General features: G+C 46.6%; 1 protein-coding gene across 2 annotated transcripts in view; it reads right to left on the reverse strand.

The window, feature by feature from the left end:
• Positions 1-21012, reverse strand: part of LOC133554101 (dysbindin-like) — a 55888-nt gene that overhangs the window by 8393 nt on the left and 26483 nt on the right. The window contains exons 1-4 of one of the 2 annotated variants that reach the window (XM_061902503.1): positions 17418-17888; positions 12271-12420; positions 8455-8604; positions 4519-4823 (exon numbers count right to left, since the gene is read on the reverse strand). In XM_061902503.1, the coding sequence (XP_061758487.1) occupies positions 4582-4823; positions 8455-8604; positions 12271-12420; positions 17418-17445 (570 nt within the window). In that variant the 5' untranslated portion in view covers positions 17446-17888 and the 3' untranslated portion in view covers positions 4519-4581. Of the gene's footprint in view, positions 1-4518; positions 4824-8454; positions 8605-12270; positions 12421-17417; positions 17889-21012 lie in introns of those variants that run through there. The other variant, XM_061902502.1, reaches the window with a different exon arrangement.

Consider the following 21012-nt stretch of genomic DNA (forward strand, 5'->3'; position numbering starts at 1 on the left):
ACCATGCACACTAACATTCAGAGGACAAACAAGAGCAGGTGGACCATGCACACTAATATTTAGATGACAAACAAGAGCAGGTGGACCATGCACACTAACATTTAGAGGACAAACAAGAGCAGGTGGACCATGCACACTAACATTTAGAGGACAAACAAGAGCAGGTGGACCATGCACACTAACATTTAGAGGACAAACAAGAGCAGGTGGACCATGCACACTAACATTTAGAGGACAAACAAGAGTAGGTGGACCATGCACACTAACATTTAGAGGACAAACAAGAGCAGGTGGACCATGCACACTAACATTTAGAGGACAAACAAGAGTAGGTGGACCATGCACACTAACATTTAGAGGACAAACAAGAGCAGATGGACCATGCACACTAACATTTAGAGGACAAACAAGAGCAGGTGGACCATGCACACTAACATTTAGAGGACAAACAAGAGCAGGTGGACCATGCACACTAACATTTAGAGGACAAACGAGAGCAGGTGGACCATGCACACTAACATTTAGAGGACAAACAAGAGCAGGTGGACCATGCACACTAACATTTAGAGGACAAACAAGAGCAGGTGGACCATGCACACTAACATTTAGAGGACAAACGAGAGCAGGTGGGCCATGCACACTAACATTTAGAGGACAAACAAGAGCAGGTGGACCATGCACACTAACATTTAGAGGACAAACAAGAGCAGGTGGACAATGCACACTAACATTTAGAGGACAAACAAGAGCAGGTGGACCATGCACACTAACATTTAGAGGACAAACAAGAGCAGGTGGACCATGCACACTAACATTTAGAGGACAAACGAGAGCAGGTGGGCCATGCAAACTAACATTTAGAGGACAAACAAGAGCAGGTGGACCATGCACACTAACATTTAGAGGACAAACAAGAGTAGGTGGACCATGCACACTAACATTTAGAGGACAAACAAGAGCAGGTGGACCATGCACACTAACATTTAGAGGACAAACAAGAGCATGTGGACAATGCACACTAACATTTAGAGGACAAACAAGAGCAGGTGGACCATGCACACTAACATTTAGAGGACAAACAAGAGCAGGTGGACCATGCACACTAACATTTAGAGGACAAACAAGAGCAGGTGGACCATGCACACTAACATTTAGAGGACAAACAAGAGCAGGTGGACCATGCACACTAACATTTAGAGGACAAACAAGAGCAGGTGGTCCATGCACACTAACATTTAGATGACAAACAAGAGCAGGTGGACCATGCACACTAACATTTAGAGGACAAACAAGAGCAGGTGGTCCATGCACACTAACATTTAGAGGACAAACAAGAGCAGGTGGACCATGCACACTAACATTTAGAGGACAAACAAGAGCAGGTGGACCATGCACACCAATATTTAGAGGACAAACAAGAGCAGGTGGACAATGCACACTAACATTTAGAGGACAAACAAGAGCAGGTGGACCATGCACACTAACATTGAGAGGACAAACAAGAGCAGGTGGACCATGCACACTAACATTTAGAGGACAAACAAGAGCAGGAGGACCATGCACACTAACATTTAGAGGACAAACAAGAGCAGGTGGACCATGCACACTAACATTTAGAGGACAAACAAGAGCAGGTGGACCATGCACACTAACATTTAGAGGACAAACAAGAGCAGGTGGACCATGCACACTAACATTCAAAGGACAAACAAGAGCAGATGGACCATGCACACTAACATTAAAAGGACAAACAAGAGCAGGTGGACCATGCACACTAACATTTAGAGGACAAACAAGAGCAGGTAGACCATGCACACTAACATTTAGAGGACAAACAAGAGCAGGTGGGCCATGCACATTAACATTTAGAGGACAAACATGAGCAGGTGGACCATGCACACTAACATTTAGAGGACAAACAAGAGCAGGTGGACCATGCACACTAACATTTAGAGGACAAACAAGAGCAGATGGACCATGCACACTAACATTTAGAGGACAAACAAGAGCAGGTGGACCATGCACACTAACATTTAGAGGACAAACAAGAGCAGGTGGACCATGCACACTAACATTCAAAGGACAAACAAGAGCAGGTGGACCATGCACACTAACATTTAGAGGACAAACAAGAGCAGGTGGACCATGCACACTAACATTTAGAGGACAAACAAGAGCAGGTGGACCATGCACACTAACATTTAGAGGACAAACAAGAGCAGGTGGACCATGCACACTAACATTTAGAGGACAAACAAGAGCAGGTGGACCATGCACACTAACATTTAGAGGACAAACAATAGCAGGTGGACCATGCACACTAACATTTAGAGGACAAACAAGAGCAGGTGGACCATGCACACTAACATTTAGAGGACAAACAAGAGCAGGTGGACCATGCACACTAACATTTAGAGGACAAACAAGAGCAGGTGGACCATGCACACTAACATTTAGATGACAAACAAGAGCAGGTGGGCCATGCACACTAACATTTAGAGGACAAACAAGAGCAGGTGGACCATGCACACTAAAATTTAGAGGACAAACAAGAGCAGGTGGACAATGCACACTAACATTCAAAGGACAAACAAGAGCAGGTGGACCATGCACACTAACATTTAGAGGACAAACAAGAGCAGGTGGACCATGCACACTAACATTTAGAGGACAAACAAGAGCAGGTGGACCATGCACACTAACATTTAGAGGACAAACAAGAGCAGATGGACAATGCACACTAACATTTAGAGGACAAACAAGAGCAGGTGGACCATGCACACTAACATTTAGAGGACAAACAAGAGCAGGTGGACCATGCACACTAACATTTAGAGGACAAACAAGAGCAGGTGGACCATGCACACTAACATTTAGAGGACAAACAAGAGCAGGTGGACCATGCACACTAACATTTAGATGACAAACAAGAGCAGGTGGGCCATGCACACTAACATTTAGAGGACAAACAAGAGCAGGTGGACCATGCACACTAAAATTTAGAGGACAAACAAGAGCAGGTGGACAATGCACACTAACATTCAAAGGACAAACAAGAGCAGGTGGACCATGCACACTAACATTTAGAGGACAAACAAGAGCAGGTGGACCATGCACACTAACATTTAGAGGACAAACAAGAGCAGGTGGACCATGCACACTAACATTTAGAGGACAAACAAGAGCAGGTGGGCCATGCACACTAACATTTAGAGGACAAACAAGAGCAGGTGGACCATGCACACTAACATTTAGAGGACAAACAAGAGCAGGTGGACAATGCACACTAACATTTAAAGGACAAACAAGAGCAGGTGGACAATGCACACTAACATTTAGAGGACAAACAAGAGCAGGTGGACCATGCACACTAACATTTAGAGGACAAACAAGAGCAGGTGGACCATGCACACTAACATTTAGAGGACAAACAAGAGCAGGTGGACCATGCACACTAACATTTAGAGGACAAACAAGAGCAGGTGGACAATGCACACTAACATTTAAAGGACAAACAAGAGCAGGTGGACAATGCACACTAACATTTAGAGGACAAACAAGAGCAGGTGGACCATGCACACTAACATTTAGAGGACAAACAAGAGCAGGTGGACCATGCACACTAACATTTAGAGGACAAACAAGAGCAGGTGGACCATGCACACTAACATTTAGAGGACAAACAAGAGCAGGTGGACCATGCACACTAACATTTAGAGGACAAAGAAGAGCAGGTGGACCATGCACACTAACATTTAGAGGACAAACAAGAGCAGGTGGACCATGCACACTAACATTTAGAGGACAAACAAGAGCAGGTGGACCATGCACACTAACATTTAGAGGACAAACAAGAGCAGGTGGACCATGCACACTAACATTTAGAGGACAAACAAGAGCAGGTGGACCATTCACACTAACATTTAGAGGACAAACAAGAGCAGGTGGACCATGCACATTAACATTTAGAGGACAAACAAGAGCAGGTGGACCATGTACACTAACATTTAAAGGACAAACAAGAGCAGGTGGACCATGCACACTAACATTTAGAGGACAAACAAGAGCAAGTGGACCATGCACACTAACATTTAGAGGACAAACAAGAGCAGGTGGACGATGCACACTAACATTTAGAGGACAAACAAGAGCAGGTGGACCATGCACACTAGCATTTAGAGGACAAACAAGAGCAGGTGGACCATGCACACTAACATTCAGAGGACAAACAAGAGCAGGAGGACCATGCACACTAACATTTAGAGGACAAACAAGAGCAGGAGGACCATGCACACTAACATTTAGAGGACAAACAAGAGCAGGAGGACCATGCACACTAACATTTAGAGGACAAACAAGAGCAGGTGGACCATGCACACTAACATTTAGAGGACAAACAAGAGCAGGAGGACCGTGCACACTAACATTTAGAGGACAAACAAGAGCAGGAGGACCATGCTGTGGTTTCTCTGAAGACGAAGAGAAGCATTAAGAGGAAGACGTTGGACCTTTATTCACCTTGTCTGCTTATCTTTCCTTCGGTCTTTGTGAAGGTTTAGTACCAGAACCTTTTTGATCCTCTTATTCATCCTCTGTTTCTTCGTCCCCGGGCTGAGCAACAGAGGTCAGCAGTTGTGTGTCGGCCTTAACGTCCTCATCATCTGACTGGATCACAGGTGTGTCCCCACTGGTATCGCTGGAGTCCGATGACGTCGACGACATTCGAGATTTGGACCCGTTGAGGTCTTCATTTTGCCGTGGCAAAGGTGGACAGAGCCGGTAGACAACCTCAGCTTCTTCATTTTCACCATCGTCCTCCACCTCTGTAAAGAGAAGCTGTTCAAAAGGTGTGTTCTGTCTGGTTTAGGTTTCTTTAGGTACCATCCATCCATCTTCTTCCGCTTATCCGAGGTAGGGTCGCGGGGGCAACAGCCTAAACAGGGAAACCCAGACTTCCCTTTCCCCAGCCACTTCGTCTAGCTCTTCCCGGGGGATCCCGAGGCGTTCCCAGGCCAGCCGGGAGACATAGTCTTCCCAACGTGTCCTGGGTCTTCCCCGTGGCCTCCTCCCGGTTGGACGTGCCCTAAACACCTCCCTAGGGAGGCGTTCGGGTGGCATCCTGACCAGATGCCCGAACCACCTCATCTGGCTCCTCTCCATGTGAAGGAGCAGCGGCTTTACTTTGAGTTCCTCCCGGATGACAGAGCTTCTCACCCTATCTCTAAGGGAGAACCCAACCACCTAACGGAGGAAACTCATTTGGGCCGCTTGTACCCGTGATCTTATCCTTTCGGTCATGACCCAAAGCTCATGACCATAGGTGAGGATGGGAACGTAGATCGACCGGTAAATTGAGAGCTTTGCCTTCCGGCTCAGCTCCTTCTTCACCACAACGGATCGGTACAACGTCCGCATTACTGAAGACGCCGCAGTCGATCTCACGATCCACTCTTCCCTCACTCGCGAACAAGACTCCTAGGTACTTGAACTCCTCCACTTGGGGCAGGGTCTCCTCCCCAACCCGGAGATGGCATTCCACCCTTTTCCGGGCGAGAACCATGGACTCGGACTTGGAGGTGTTGATTCTCATTCCGGTCGCTGCAAACCGATCCAGTGAGAGCTGAAGATCCCGGTCAGATGAAGCCATCAGGACCACATCATCTGCAAAAAGCAGAGACCTAATCCTGCGGTCACCAAACCGGAACCCCTCAACGCCTTGACTGCGCCTAGAAATTCTGTCCATAAAAGTTATGAACAGAATGGGTGACAAAGGACAGCCTTGGCGGAGTCCAACCCTCACTGGAAACGAGTCCGACTTACTGCCAGCAATGCGGACCAAACTCTGACACTGATCATACAGGGAGCGGACCGCCACAATAAGACAGTCCGATACCCCATACTCTCTGAGCACTCCCCACAGGACTTCCCGAGGCACACGGTCGAATGCCTTCTCCAAGTCCACAAAGCACATGTAGACTTTAGGTACAGTCGCTGTTATTATTCAGTGGCTGAAATGAGCTGAGATGATAGCAAAAACACAAATGTGTCAGTTTAAGAATTTTTCTGTCTGCATGTAAGACTTAATTGTCAGGAAACCTGCGTAATTACATCATTCGACCTTCTTCAACAATTATGTCCTGCTAGACACCGACCTCTATTTAATAATACAACTTTAACATTTGACAACCAAATAATAAAACAAGGTGACTCGGTAAAAAATCTGGGTATTATCTTTGACCCAACTCTCTCCTTTGAGTCACACATTAAAAGCGTTACTAAAACGGCCTTCTTTCATCTCCGTAATATCGCTAAAATTCGCTCCATTCTGTCCACTAAAGACGCTGAGATCATTATCCATGCGTTTGTTACGCCTCGTCTCGATTACTGTAACGTATTATTTTCGGGTCTCCCCATGTCTAGCATTAAAAGATTACAGTTGGTACAAAATGCGGCTGCTAGACTTTTGACAGGAACAAGAAAGTTTGATCATATTACGCCTGTACTGTATATACCTTTATATACATATATACATACATATATACCTATACTGTATATACCTTTATATACATATATACATACATATATACCTATACTGTATATACCTTTATATACATATATACATACATATATACCTATACTGTATATACCTTTATATACATATATACATACATATATACCTTTACTGGCTCACCTGCACTGGCTTCCTGTGCACCTAAGATGTGACTTTAAGGTTTTACTACTTACGTATAAAATACTACACGGTCTAGCTCCATCCTATCTTGCCGATTGTATTGTACCATATGTCCCGGCAAGAAATCTGCGTTCAAAGGACTCCGGCTTATTAGTGATTCCTAGAGCCCAAAAAAAGTCTGCGGGCTATAGAGCGTTTTCATTTCGGGCTCCAGTACTCTGGAATGCCCTCCTGGTAACAGTTCGAGATGCCACCTCAGTAGAAACATTTAAGTCTCACCTTAAAACTCATTTGTATACTCTAGCCTTTAAATAGACCTCCTTTTTAGACCAGTTGATCTGACGCTTCTTTTCTTTCTCCTATGTCCCCCCCCCTCCCTTGTGGAGGGGGTCCGGTGCGATGACCATGGAAGAAGTACTGGCGGTCCAGAGTCGAGGCCCAGGATGGACCGCTCGCACTTTTATTATTATGATTTCTATTTAGCAATTTTTTTACTTTTTATTCGATCCCTTCTACAGTATTGCTTTTTGCACTATTTTGTTCAGCTCGTTCATTGTTTATGTTCTTTGCTTGTTTTCTGTTTCTGTTGCTTTATACCAGGGGTGCCCACACTTTTTCTGCAGGCGAGCTACTTTTCAATTGACCAACTCGAGGGGATCTACCTCATTTATATATATCATTTATATTTATTTATTTATGAAAGAGACATTTTTGTAAACAAGTTAAATGTGTTTAATGATAATACAAGCATGTGTAACACATATAGATGTCTTTCTTTCACGAAGACAAGAATATAAGTTGGTGTATTACCTGATTCTGATGACTTGCATTGATTGGAATCAGACAGTAATGATGATAACGCCCACATTTTCAAATGGAGGAGAAAAAAAAGTTGTCCTTTCTGTACAATACCACATGAAAGTGGTTGGTTTTTGGCATCTAATTCATCCAGCTTCCATACACTTTACAAGAAAAACATTGGCGGCAAATTCCGTAGCTTGCTTGATTGACATTCACGGCACCCGAGGGTCTTGTGAGATGACGCTGGCTGCTGCCAGTTCATTATTATGAAAAAATGACAGAGAGGAAGGCGAGAAACACTTTTTTATTTCAACAGACTTTCGCGCCGTCCCTTCCGTCAAAACTCTAAAGGCCGACTGCACATTTCCTATCTTCACAATAAAAGCCCTGCTTCATGCTGCCTGCGCTAACAAAATAAGAGTCTCGGAAAGCTGGACTTGTGCACGCCAGCTTTCTGAGGGATCGCTTGTGCACGCCAGTTTTCCCGAGACTCTGTATTTAGTTAGCGCAGGCAGCATGAAGCAGGGCTTTTATTGTGAAGATAGGAAATGTGCAGTCGGCCTTTAGAGTTTTGACGGAAGGTACGGCGCGAGAGTCTGTTGAAATAAAAAGTGTTTCTCGCCTTCCTCTCGGTCATATTTTCATAATAATGATCTTGCAGCAGCCAGCGTCATCTCACAAGACCCTCCGGTACCGTGAATGTCATTTAAGTGACGTCTTGGTGAAGATTGATGATCACTCATTTTTAGGTCTATTTTTTTTAAAAGCCTGGCTGGAGATGGACTGACACACCCCCCGCGGTCGACTGGTAGCTCACGATCGACGTAATGGGCACCCCCTGATCTATGCTTTTTTTTTGTTAAACCTGTAAAGCAATTTGGTTCAATTTTACTTGACTTGACACTTGATCGCAGCTGAGTGTACTCAATTATACATTTAGGAAAATAAACGCAAACACGAACCAGGCTGTGGGGATGCAAGCGCTCCCTCATCTGCTTCGGAGCCTGAGTTGAGGAACACATCCAGGGCCTCCTGGTCCGAGACGTCCATCAGGTCCATTTGCTCCAGCACATCCACGTTCACCTCCATGGATGAGATGCTTCCCATGGGGGCTGCACACACAAATACTGTTATGAAGCTTATGTGTTGTGACCCGCCATTCCATGTTCGACTTTGGATCTTGTTTTTACGCTATTTAGCCTTTATTTCCGTTTCAGCGCTTGCCTCCTTTCGGATATGAGCACTGATTGCACACACCTGCCTCTGATTGGCGATCAGCAGAGGTGGGTAGAGTAGCCAGAAATTGTACTCAAGTAAGAGTACTGTTACTTCAGAGATGTATTACTCAAGTAAAAGTAAGGAGTAGTCACCCAAATATTTACTTGAGTAAAAGTAAAAAGTATGTCGTGAAAAGAATACTCAAGTACTGAGTAACTGATGAGTAACCTGATTACGGCAACAAGTAATGCACAAAAACATAAAAATAGCAATGAGCAAATTCAGAGCCAGGAATATCTCTTAAGCAACTAAAACAATAATATTTATTAAATAATATTACATTAAAATTAAATAAAAAAATGGCACATTGAGCCACAATAACTTAACAGCACCATAGGCATTCATCCCAAAGCCCCAAAAAAGTCTACGGGCTATAGAGCGTTTTCATTTCGGGCTCCAGTACTCTGGAATGCCCTCCCGGTAACAGTTCGAGATGCCACCTCAGTAGAAGCATTTAAGTCTCACCTTAAAACTCATTTGTATACTCTAGCCTTTAAATAGACTCCCTTTTTAGACCAGTTGATCTGCCGTTTCTTTTCTTTTTCTCCTATGTCCCACTCTCCCTTGTGGAGGGGGTCCGGTCCGATCCGGTGGCCATGTACTGCTTGCCTGTGTATCGACTGGGGACATCCCGCCTCCGCTTGGGATGTTTTCCTGCTGGCTCCGCTATGAACGGGACTCTCGCTGCTGTGTTGGATCCGCTTTGGACTGGACTCTCGCGACTGTGTTGGATCCATTATGGATTGAACTTTCACAGTATCATGTTAGACCCGCTCGACATCCATTGCTTTCCTCCTCTCCAAGGTTCTCATAGTCATCATTGTCACCGACGTCCCACTGGGTGTGAGTTTTCCTTGCCCTTATGTGGGCCTACCGAGGATGTCGTAGTGGTTTGTGCAGCCCTTTGAGACACTAGTGATTTAGGGCTATATAAGTAAACATTGATTGATTGATGATTGAAATACTTGAGAGTGCGTTGAAAGACATGTCAGAAAAGTGTCATGATTGCAATTGATCACATTCTTGGATGTGAGCGGTATTATCCGCTGCGAGTATTTCCACAAAACTGGACATTTAGCATGTAATCAATCAATGTTTACTTATCCCGAGGCGTTCCCAGGCCAGCCGGGAGACATAGTCTTCCCAACGTGTCCTGGGTCTTCCCCGTAGCCTCCTACCGGTTGGCAGAGCTTCTCACCCTATCTCTAAGGGAGAGCCCCGCCACCCGGCGGAGGAAACTCATTTGGGCCGCTTGTACCCGTGATCTTATCCTTTCGGTCATGACCCAAAGCTCATGACCATAGGTGAGGATGGGAACGTAGATCGACCGGTAAATTGAGAGCTTTGCCTTCCGGCTCAGCTCCTTCTTCACCACAACGGATCGGTACAACGTCCGCATTACTGAAGACGCCGCACCGATCCGCCTGTCGATCTCACCATCCACTCTTCCCTCACTCGTGAACAAGACTCCTAGGTACTGGAACTCCCCCCCTTGGGGCAGGGTCTCCTCCCCAGCCACTTCGTCTTGCTCTTCCCGGGGGATCCCGAGGCGTTCCCAGGCCAGCCGGGAGACATAGTCTTCCCAACGTGTCCTGGGTCTTCCCCGTGGCCTCCTACCGGTTGGACGTGCCCTAAACACCTCCCTAGGGAGGCGTTCGGGTGGCATCCTGACCAGATGCCCGAACCACCTCATCCGGCTCCTCTCCATGTGGAGGAGCAGCGGCTTTACTTTGAGTTCCTCCCGGATGGCAGAGCTTCTCACCCTATCTCTAAGGGAGAGACCCAAACTCATTTGGGCCGCTTGTACCCATGATCTTATCCTTTCGGTCATGACCCAAAGCTCATGACCATAGGTGAGGATGGGAACTTAGATCGACCGGTAAATTGAGAGCTTTGCCTTCCGGCTCAGCTCCTTCTTCACCACAACGGATCGGTACAACGTCCGCATTACTGTGATGCGTAATCGTAAAAACATCTGGCTTATTTTAAAAAGACCCAAAATGTTGGCGGGAAATTGTTTTCCTCCAAAGCTCTGCTGTGGACAAGAGATGAAAATGAGCAAGAGATATAAAACTATTAATATGGTCAATCTTATTCAAACTTTTTTTTTTTTCCAAGATGGCGCTCTGTGTTCTTGTGTCATCGTTTTGTGTTTCCCTCTTGTTTTCATGTGTTATTATATTTTTTTTGCATTTTGGTCCGGGACCCTTTGGGACTGTGTGACAAGGGGTGGCACTTTCGTGACCTCTGTGGTGCTTTTTTTGGGGACTTCTGGATCTGCCTCCCGGGAGCCTTTTGGCCATGGAGACCAGCTTCTCCACCGGAGTCTGTTTGGAGGGACTGGAGGAGATGCGGATGAGGGGGACAGGGCTGCGGAGCTAGCACTGGGACGGAGAGGCTTGGCGGTGTCTTGGCTGGGTGAGCAGGTGTCGGACACCTCAGTCACCTTGGACGTATCCTCGCTCATCCATGTGGACTGGACATTGGCCGAGAGTGGAGTCGGCTGTCTTGGTTGCTTTGTTGGGTCTGCTCCTGTCTCTGGCCATGCTCCCTCCTCCCCAGCGGACAATGACAATGGCGTGGAACACCGCATGTTTATTTTACTTTTTATTCATAGCTGTATGTAGAAGTGTCTGGTTGTATCTGCTGCTTTAATGTCTTTAATGTCCTCTGTGTTCTTTGATGTTTGATTTTTTTCCCTCTTACACACATGTAACTCCCTTTTTAGACCAGTTGATCTGCCGTTTCTTTTCTTTTTCTTCAATGTCCCACTCTCCCTTGTGGAGGGGGTCCGGTCCGATCCGGTGGCCATGTACTGCTTGCCTGTGTATCGGCTGGGGACTTCTCTGCGCTGCTGATCCGCCTGCGCTTGTGATGGTTTCCTGCTGGCTCCGCTGTGAACGGGACTCTCGCTGCTGTGTTGGATCCGCTTTGGACTGGACTCTCGCGACTGTGTTGGATCCATTGTGGATTGAACTCTCACAGTATCATGTTAGACCCGCTCGACATCCATTGCTTTCCTCCTCTCCAAGGTTCTCATAGTCATCATTGTCACCGATGTCCCACTGGGTGTGAGTTTTTCTTGCCCTTATGTGGGCCTACCGAGGATGTCGTGGTGGTTTGTGCAGCCCTTTGAGACACTAGTGATTTAGGGCTATATAAGTAAACATTGATTGATTGATTGATGTAAGAGGGATGTGTACTATGGCTATGAGTTGTTTTTTTCCCTTGGCCTCAGTCTGCACCCCCACTCCAGGGCCCAGGCTAAGACTGATTGTTTACCTGTATGTCATCTTTTTTGTAAGGGGCGCTGGAAGCCGGCAGACCCGTCAGCGATCCTGTTCTGTCTCCCTGTAATGTTTGTCTGATCTTGAATGGGATTGAGCTGAAAATTGTCATTTTTCCTGAAGGAACTCTCCTGACGGAATAAATAAAGTACTATCTAATCTAATCTAAGTCTAGTCTCTAAAGGCAAAGTCGGAGTTGCAGCTGTCACTCACGTTTTCTGCTGTCTATCTGCAGGTGGGCTGAAGGAAGGTAGTTGTTCACATCCTGGTGGTAGACTTCTTCAAAAAAGAGTTGTCCGTCCCTCAGCTTCAGATGCTGTGCTGAATCTCTGTCCAACATTCTCTGGGAATTGTCTGTCTCCGCTAAACAACAGAAAGCAGTTAAGTTTGAATGTTGTTCTTGGAACCCCCCTGGAGTTGTGTTCCTAAATACATAGTGAAAGCACATACAATTCATGCAACACATTTGAATCTTGAATGAAGCTGAAAGAACCGTCACAGCATGCAGTCTGTATCTTTTAAAAAGTTTCTGCTCCTTCAAGGTACTCTGCAACCCTTCTGCTTAGCACAGACCTTTGACTAAGGTTCTGGACCTTATCTCTGTTTCGCATTTATTGAACGCAGGTGTGGGTTCTCTGCTGCCATTGTCAACCAAGTTAGTCAAAACATGTCAGCTCCAGTAATGACTCAATTGTTCAAGCATTTAACGTTGTCCATCTCTTTTTGTGTCAGTCTTGTGATTGACAGGTACCTCTTACCCAACGACTCCCAAGCTTCCTTGTGGCTTTTAACTTATTGACGTTGGAAGAGCTGATAAGCTCTCTGTACCATACTGACCCCTAGTGGCAATTGTCAAATGTGTCCCTGTGAAATGATACTTGAAATTGTTTATTTTACTGAAAAAAAACACACTTTTTTACATTTGTCAAACACAATTCACCTATTCATCAGGAAAATAGGCTAACCCACAACACTTCAGCAACTTTAATTTCCAGGATGCTCTAAATCAGGGGTGCCCATTACGTCGATCGCGAGTTACTAGTCGACCGCGGGGGGTGTGTCAGTCGATCTCGAGCCAGGCTTTGAAAAAAAATAGACCTAAAAATTAGTGATCATCAATCTTCACCAAGACGTCACTTAAATGACATTCACGGTACCGGAGGGTCATATCTCTAAGGGAGAGACCCGCCACATGGCGGAGGAAACTCATTTGGGCCGCTTGTACCCGTGATCTTATCCTTTCGGTCATGACCCAAAGCTCATGACCATAGGTGAGGATGGGAACGTAGATCGACCGGTAAATTGAGAGCTTTGCCTTCCGGCTCAGCTCCTTCTTCACCACAACGGATCGGTACAACGTCCGCATTACTGAAGACGCCGCACCGATCCGCCTGTCGATCTCACCATCCACTCTTCCCTCACTCGTGAACAAGACTCCTAGGTACTTGGACACCTCCACTTGGGGCAGGGTCTCCTCCCCAACCCGGAGATGGCACTCCACCCTTTTCCGGGCGAGAACCATGGACTCGGACTTGGAGGTGCTGATTCTCATTCCGGTCGCTTCACACTCGGCTGCGAACCGATCCAGCGAGAGCTGAAGATCCCGGTCAGATGAAGCCATCAGGACCACATCATCTGCAAAAAGCAGAGACCTAATCCTGCGGTCACCAAACCGGAACCCCTCAACGCCTTGACTGCGCCTAGAAATTCTGTCCATAAAAGTTATGAACAGAATCGGTGACAAAGGACAGCCTTGGCGGAGTCCAACCCTCACATATGACCCAAAGCTCATGACCATAGGTGAGGATGGGAACGTAGATCGACCGGTAAATTGAGAGCTTCGCCTTCCGGCTCAGCTCCTTCTTCACCACAACGGATCGGAACAACGTCCGCATTACTGAAGACGCCGCACCGATCCGCCTGTCGATCTCACCATCCACTCTTCCCTCACTCTGGACTTTTCCATTATCATGAATAATTTGCAATAACTGTATCCACTTGGTATCCATTTAAGTTGGTCTCCTAGGATGGGGGTTCAGACCAGTGATGCCATTGTTGTTTGTGCAGCCCTTTGGCTCACCTTTGATTAAGGGCCATCTCCTGTCAACCTCTCGGCAAAGTTGATTGGAATTCACTCTTGTAGATAAATGAAACACATTCACAAACACAAAACACGAGATACAACTTGAGTTTTCACGCAGCGAGAATCATTATCTCAAGTTAAGTAAAAAGTAGGGGTGGGCAAATTAATGCGTTAATTACGCGTTAACTCATCAATCTATTAACGCCGACAATTATTTTATCGCACATTTGCGTATGTTGTTTACATGCTTTTATTTTGTTAACGCCTTTTCTTAACAAGATGGCGTGGAGGGGCTCTTGGTAAAGATGCAACATTTGGCAAAAAATACCGGACAATTCTGCAAATTTCATGGCTGGCTTACAGCGTGGTCACTCCGGGATCACTTACGACCGCCAGACAATTCTGGATGTGGATAGATCGGGCCGTTTCGGACTGAATGAGGCGTGCTTGCTAGACCGGCTAGCTAGCATGGGAATACTTTGCCGGCTACATCCAGCGGCCTGTGAAGCAGCGGAGTATATGTGTTGTCTGTCTATTTATGAATAATGCAGACCAGGAGTGTTGGCTGAGTTCTTAACGTTTGCTTTCAGAGCGTGCATATCACAACATACAAGATGTAGTCATGGCGACACAACCTACACATGCTCCTCACTCCTGTTGCATGCTGGGTAGGGTAGTTCTTTTTTTCCCTGGCTCATAACATCACAATATAGTACCATGTATATGATGCCTTCAGTTTATCAAAGCACCAAGCAAACAATCGGAAAATTCCCATCATATCAATTCCTAGATATGGTCATAATTATTTTAAGTGCACTACGCAGAATAAACACAACATTATTAATATTGCTACTACGGATAATTTCATCAAAAATTCCCTAAAACAGCCCACTACCTATAATATAGGTTTTTTAAACATAAGATCCCTGATAAAAAAAAAATGTTTCTGCAGTTACCGCAGAAATTGCCTGTTCAGATGTTATGATTGTGGCTCAGAGATTTGTATGTAGATTATATTTATTTTCCATAACAAACAGGATAACTTAAATACCCTGGCAGTGGCAATAAGCTTCAATGTTTGTATTTACATTTTTGGAGTTGATTTTCATCAAATATGCTATTTAACTGCTACTGTTTAACAAGGACTGATTTAAATTGTGTTTGCACAACAAATGTTTTGGCGCTTTTGTTCATGTGGGAGAATATTCCAATAAAGGTGCACTACACACTACTTTTGAATTCATTATTGGGCTTTGTGTATACAATGCAGTTAATCGCGATTAATCGGAAGAAATAGTGCGATTAACTTGTTAATCGTTGCCCAGCCCTAGTAAAAAGCCTTGATTAAGTAGTTTAATGGATGGAAGCATCAAAATCAAAAATACTACTTCAACAAATTTTGCATGTATGAGATTATCAACTGTGGGGAAGCTTCCATGACACTTGTGATCTGTGACAAGGACGACGACGACTTCCCAGAAAGCCCGCACTGACTCACAACAACCTAGGGCTTGCTCTTATATAATGCCGATCAAGTCTTTCAGCTGCACACTCTTCCAGACACTGGCAGTGCAGACCTCCACACGCATGCAGAAATATGACAAATCATTTATTTTTCAATGTTGCCTCACATTGTGCAAGCCAAGCTGTGCAATGATGTCACTACAATTTTAACGAGCACATTTCCATTTTTCTTTCTCTTCCCACTCCTCAGCCTTCCCGGTAAGGTTTATTCAGGTGTACTGGAGAGGAGGCTACGCCGGATAGTCCAACCTCGGATTCAGGAGGAACGGTGTGGTATTTCGTCCTGGTTGTGGAACTGTGGACCAGCTCTATACTCTGGGCAGGGTTCTTGAGGGTGCATGGAAGTTGGCCCAACAAGTCTACATGTGCTTTGTGGACTTGGAGAAGGCATTGGACCGTGTCCCTCGGGGAGTCCTGTGGGGAGTGCTCAGAGAGTATGGGGTATCCGACTGTCTTATTGTGGCGGTCCGCTCCCTGTATGATCAGTGTCAGAGCTTGGTCCGCATTGCCGGCAGTAAGTCGGACACGTTTCCAGTGAGGGTTGGACTCCGCCAAGGCTGTCCTTTGTCACCGATTCTGTTCATAACTTTTATGGACAGAATTTGTAGGCGCAGTCAAGGCGTTGAGGGGTTCCGGTTTGGTGACCGCAGGATTAGGTCTCTGCTTTTTGCAGATGATGTGGTCCTGATGGCTTCGTCTGACCGGGATCTTCAGCTCTCGCTGGATCGGTTCGCAGCCGAGTGTGAAGCGACCGGAATGAGAATCAGCACCTCCAAGTCCGAGTCCATGGTTCTCGCCCGGAAAAGGGTGGAGTGCCATCTCCGGGTTGGGGAGGAGACCCTGCCCCAAGTGGAGGAGTTCAAGTACCTAGGAGTCTTGTTCACGAGTGAGGGAAGAGTGGATGGTGAGATCGACAGGCGGATCGGTGCGGCGTCTTCAGTAATGCGGACGTTGTACCGATCTGTTGTGGTGAAGAAGGAGCTGAGCCGGAAGGCAAAGCTCTCAATTTACCGGTCGATCCACGTTCCCATCCTCACCTATGGTCATGAGCTTTGGGTCATGACCGAAAGGATAAAATCACGGGTACAAGCGGCCCAAATGAGTTTCCTCTCCCTTAGAGATAGGGTGAGAAGCTGTGCCATCCGGGAAGATTTCAAAATCAAGCCGCTGCTCCTCCACGAGAGGAGTCAGATGAGGTGGTTTGGGCATCTGGTCAGGATGCCACCCGAACGCCTCCCGAGGGAGGTGTTTAGGGCACGTCCAACCGGTAGGAGGCCACGGGGAAGACCCAGGACACGTTGGGAAGACTATGTCTCCCGGCTGGCCTGGGAACGCCTCGGGATCCCCCGGGAAGAGCTAGACGAAGTGGCTGGGGAGAGGGAAGTCTGGGTTTCCCTGCTTAGGCTGTTGCCCCCGCGACCAGACCTCGGATAAGCGGAAGAAGATGGATGGATGGATGGACATTTCCATTTTGAATGTAAATGATGTGACTACGATTGAAACATGCACATTTACATGGTAGTGACATCATTGCACAGCTAGGTGTCAGTGATGAGGAGTCAATACTACAATGGTCTGCAAGACTCATATGATCCACATTCAGAATAATACAGCATTACGATGCCACATCAAGATATTGTTCATGCCCTTTCAAGCATGTATTATAATTATGCTGTCAGCAATTTCTACTGCAGAGGACCTGAAGATGTCAATCTCTTGCATTAAGGATGATGTTTGACTCCAGGGGCCTCACCCAGCGTTTCATAAGTGTGTCTGTGCATTACTCTGCTTCCCCCCCTTAGGTGTAGTGGTTTCTCCCTGCTGTCTCTGACGACACTCTGGGATGGAAACCTTCAGCGTCGTGTGTCGTTTTAACGCTGCAGTCATTTATCAAGAGACCAGAACCAGGCTGGAAGCAGAGAACAAATGTTGCCATTGAAGTAAAGAGTCACCCTTTGTGACGAGGGGAAATAAATCCCATCATCGCCTCAGTGTCTTCACAGAAAAGTGTTGATTTGAGAGAGAAAGTACTTGCACTGCTTGAGGAGTCATCAGCTATCATCTTGCCTTAACAACCTGCAGCTTCTATTTCTCCCTTGGGGTCTGGTGATGGTGCAGTAGAAGGTCTAATCATCTTTAGCTAGTACTGATATTAGCCAATCACTTGCCTCTGTTGGCCACAGTAGTCCATCAGGCCTAAATCATTTATGTGTGACATCACTGCACCACAGCCACCGTAAACCCCACACTCCTAGTAACTGGAAACACACTATCCCCCTTAGACCCCACACTCCTAGTAGCTGGAAACACACTATCCACCTTAGACCCCACACTCCTAGTAGCTGGAAACACACTATCCACCTTAAACCCCACACTCCTAGTAGCTGGAAACACACTATCCACCTTAGACCCCACACTCCTAGTAGCTGGAAACACACTATCCACCTTAGACCCCACACTCCTAGTAGCTGGAAACACACTATCCACCTTAGACCCCACACTCCTAGTAGCTGGAAACACACTATCCACCTTAGACCCCACACTCCTAGTAGCTGGAAACACACTACCCACCTTAGACCCCACACTCCTAGTAGCTGGAAACACACTATCCACCTTAGACCCCACACTCCGAGTAGCTGGAAACACACTATCCACCTTAGACCTCACACTCCGAGTAGCTGGAAACACACTATCCACCTTAGACCCCACACTCCGAGTAGCTGGAAACACACTATCCACCTTAGACCTCACACTCCTAGTAGCTGGAAACACACTATCCACCTTAGACCCCACACTCCGAGTAGCTGGAAACACACTATCCACCTTAAACCCCACACTCCTAGTAGCTGGAAACACACTATCCACCTTAGACCTCACACTCCTAGTAGCTGGAAACACACTATCCACCTTAGACCCCACACTCCTAGTAGCTGGAAACACACTATCCACCTTAGACCCCACACTCCTAGTAGCTGGAAACACACTATCCACCTTAGACCCCACACTGCGAGTAGCTGGAAACACACTATCCACCTTAGACCTCACACTCCTAGTAGCTGGAAACACACTATCCACCTTAGACCCCACACTCCGAGTAGCTGGAAACACACTATCCACCTTAAACCCCACACTCCTAGTAGCTGGAAACACACTATCCACCTTAGACCTCACACTCCTAGTAGCTGGAAACACACTATCCACCTTAGACCCCACACTCCTAGTAGCTGGAAACACACTATCCACCTTAGACCCCACACTCCGAGTAGCTGGAAACACACTATCCACCTTAGACCCCACACTCCTAGTAGCTGGAAACACACTATCCACCTTAGACCCCACACTCCTAGTAGCTGGAAACACACTATCCACCTTAGACCCCACACTCCTAGTAGCTAGAAACACACTATCCACCTTAGACCTCACACTCCTAGTAGCTGGAAACACACTATCCACCTTAGACCCCACACTCCTAGTAGCTGGAAACACACTATCCACCTTAGACCCCACACTCCTAGTAGCTGGAAACACACTATCCACCTTAGACCCCACACTCCTAGTAGCTGGAAACACACTATCCACCTTAGACTCCACACTCTGAGTAGCTGGAAACACACTATCCACCTTAGACTCCACACTCTGAGTAGCTGGAAACACACTATCCACCTTAGACTCCACACTCCTAGTAGCTGGAAACACACTATCCACCTTAGACTCCACACTCTGAGTAGCTGGAAACACACTATCCACCTTAGACTCCACACTCTGAGTAGCTGGAAACACACTATCCACCTTAGACTCCACACTCCTAGTAGCTGGAAACACACTATCCACCTTAGACCCCACACTCCTAGTAGCTGGAAACACACTATCCACCTTAGACTCCACACTCCTAGTAGCTGGAAACACACTATCCACCTTAGACTCCACACTCTGAGTAGCTGGAAACACACTATCCACCTTAAACCCCACACTCCTAGTAGCTGGAAACACACTATCCACCTTAGACCTCACACTCCGAGTAGCTGGAAACACACTATCCACCTTAGACCCCACACTCCTAGTAGCTGGAAACACACTATCCACCTTAGACCCCACACTCCTAGTAGCTGGAAACACACTATCCACCTTAGACCCCACACTCCTAGTAGCTGGAAACACACTATCCACCTTAAACCCCACACTCCTAGTAGCTGGAAACACACTATCCACCTTAGACCCCACACTCCTAGTAGCCGGGAACACACTATCCACCTTAGACCCCACACTCCTAGTAGCCGGAAACACACTATCCACCTTAGACCCCACACTAATAGTAGCTGGAAACACACTATCCACCTTAGACTCCACACTCCTAGTAGCTGGAAACACACTATCCACCTTAGACCCCACACTCCTAGTAGCTGGAAACACACTATCCACCTTAGACTCCACACTCCTAGTAGCTGGAAACACACTATCCACCTTAGACCTCACACTTCAAGTAGCTGGAAACACACTATCCACCTTAGACCCCACATTCCTAGTAGCCGGAAACACACTATCCACCTTAGACTCCACACTCCTAGTAGCTGGAAACACACTATCCACCTTAGACCTCACACTTCAAGTAGCTGGAAACACACTATCCACCTTAGACCCCACACTCCTAGTAGCTGGAAACACACTATCCACCTTAGACTCCACACTCCTAGTAGCTGGAAACACACTATCCACCTTAGACCCCACACTCCTAGTAGCTGGAAACACACTATCCACCTTAGACCCCACATTCCTAGTAGCTGGAAACACACTATCCACCTTAGACTCCACACTCCTAGTAGCTGGAAACACACTATCCACCTTAGACTCCACACTCCTAGTAGCTGGAAACACACTATCCACCTTAGACCCCACACTCCTAGTAGCTGGAAACACACTATCCACCTTAGACTCCACACTCCTAGTAGCTGGAAACACACTATCCACCTTAGACCTCACACTTCAAGTAGCTGGAAACACACTATCCACCTTAGACCCCACATTCCTAGTAGCCGGGAACACACTATCCACCTTAGACCCCACACTCCTAGTAGCTGGAAACACACTATCCACCTTAAACCCCACACTCCTAGTAGCTGGAAACACACTATCCACCTTAGACCCCACACTCCTAGTAGCCGGGAACACACTATCCACCTTAGACCCCACACTCCTAGTAGCCGGAAACACACTATCCACCTTAGACCCCACACTAATAGTAGCTGGAAACACACTATCCACCTTAGACCCCACACTCCTAGTAGCTGGAAACACACTATCCACCTCAGACCCCACACTCCTAGTAGCTGGAAACACAATATCCACCTTAG

Source organism: Nerophis ophidion, linkage group LG06 (genome assembly GCF_033978795.1).
Source record: "Nerophis ophidion isolate RoL-2023_Sa linkage group LG06, RoL_Noph_v1.0, whole genome shotgun sequence".
Classification (NCBI taxonomy): Eukaryota; Metazoa; Chordata; class Actinopteri; order Syngnathiformes; family Syngnathidae; genus Nerophis; species Nerophis ophidion.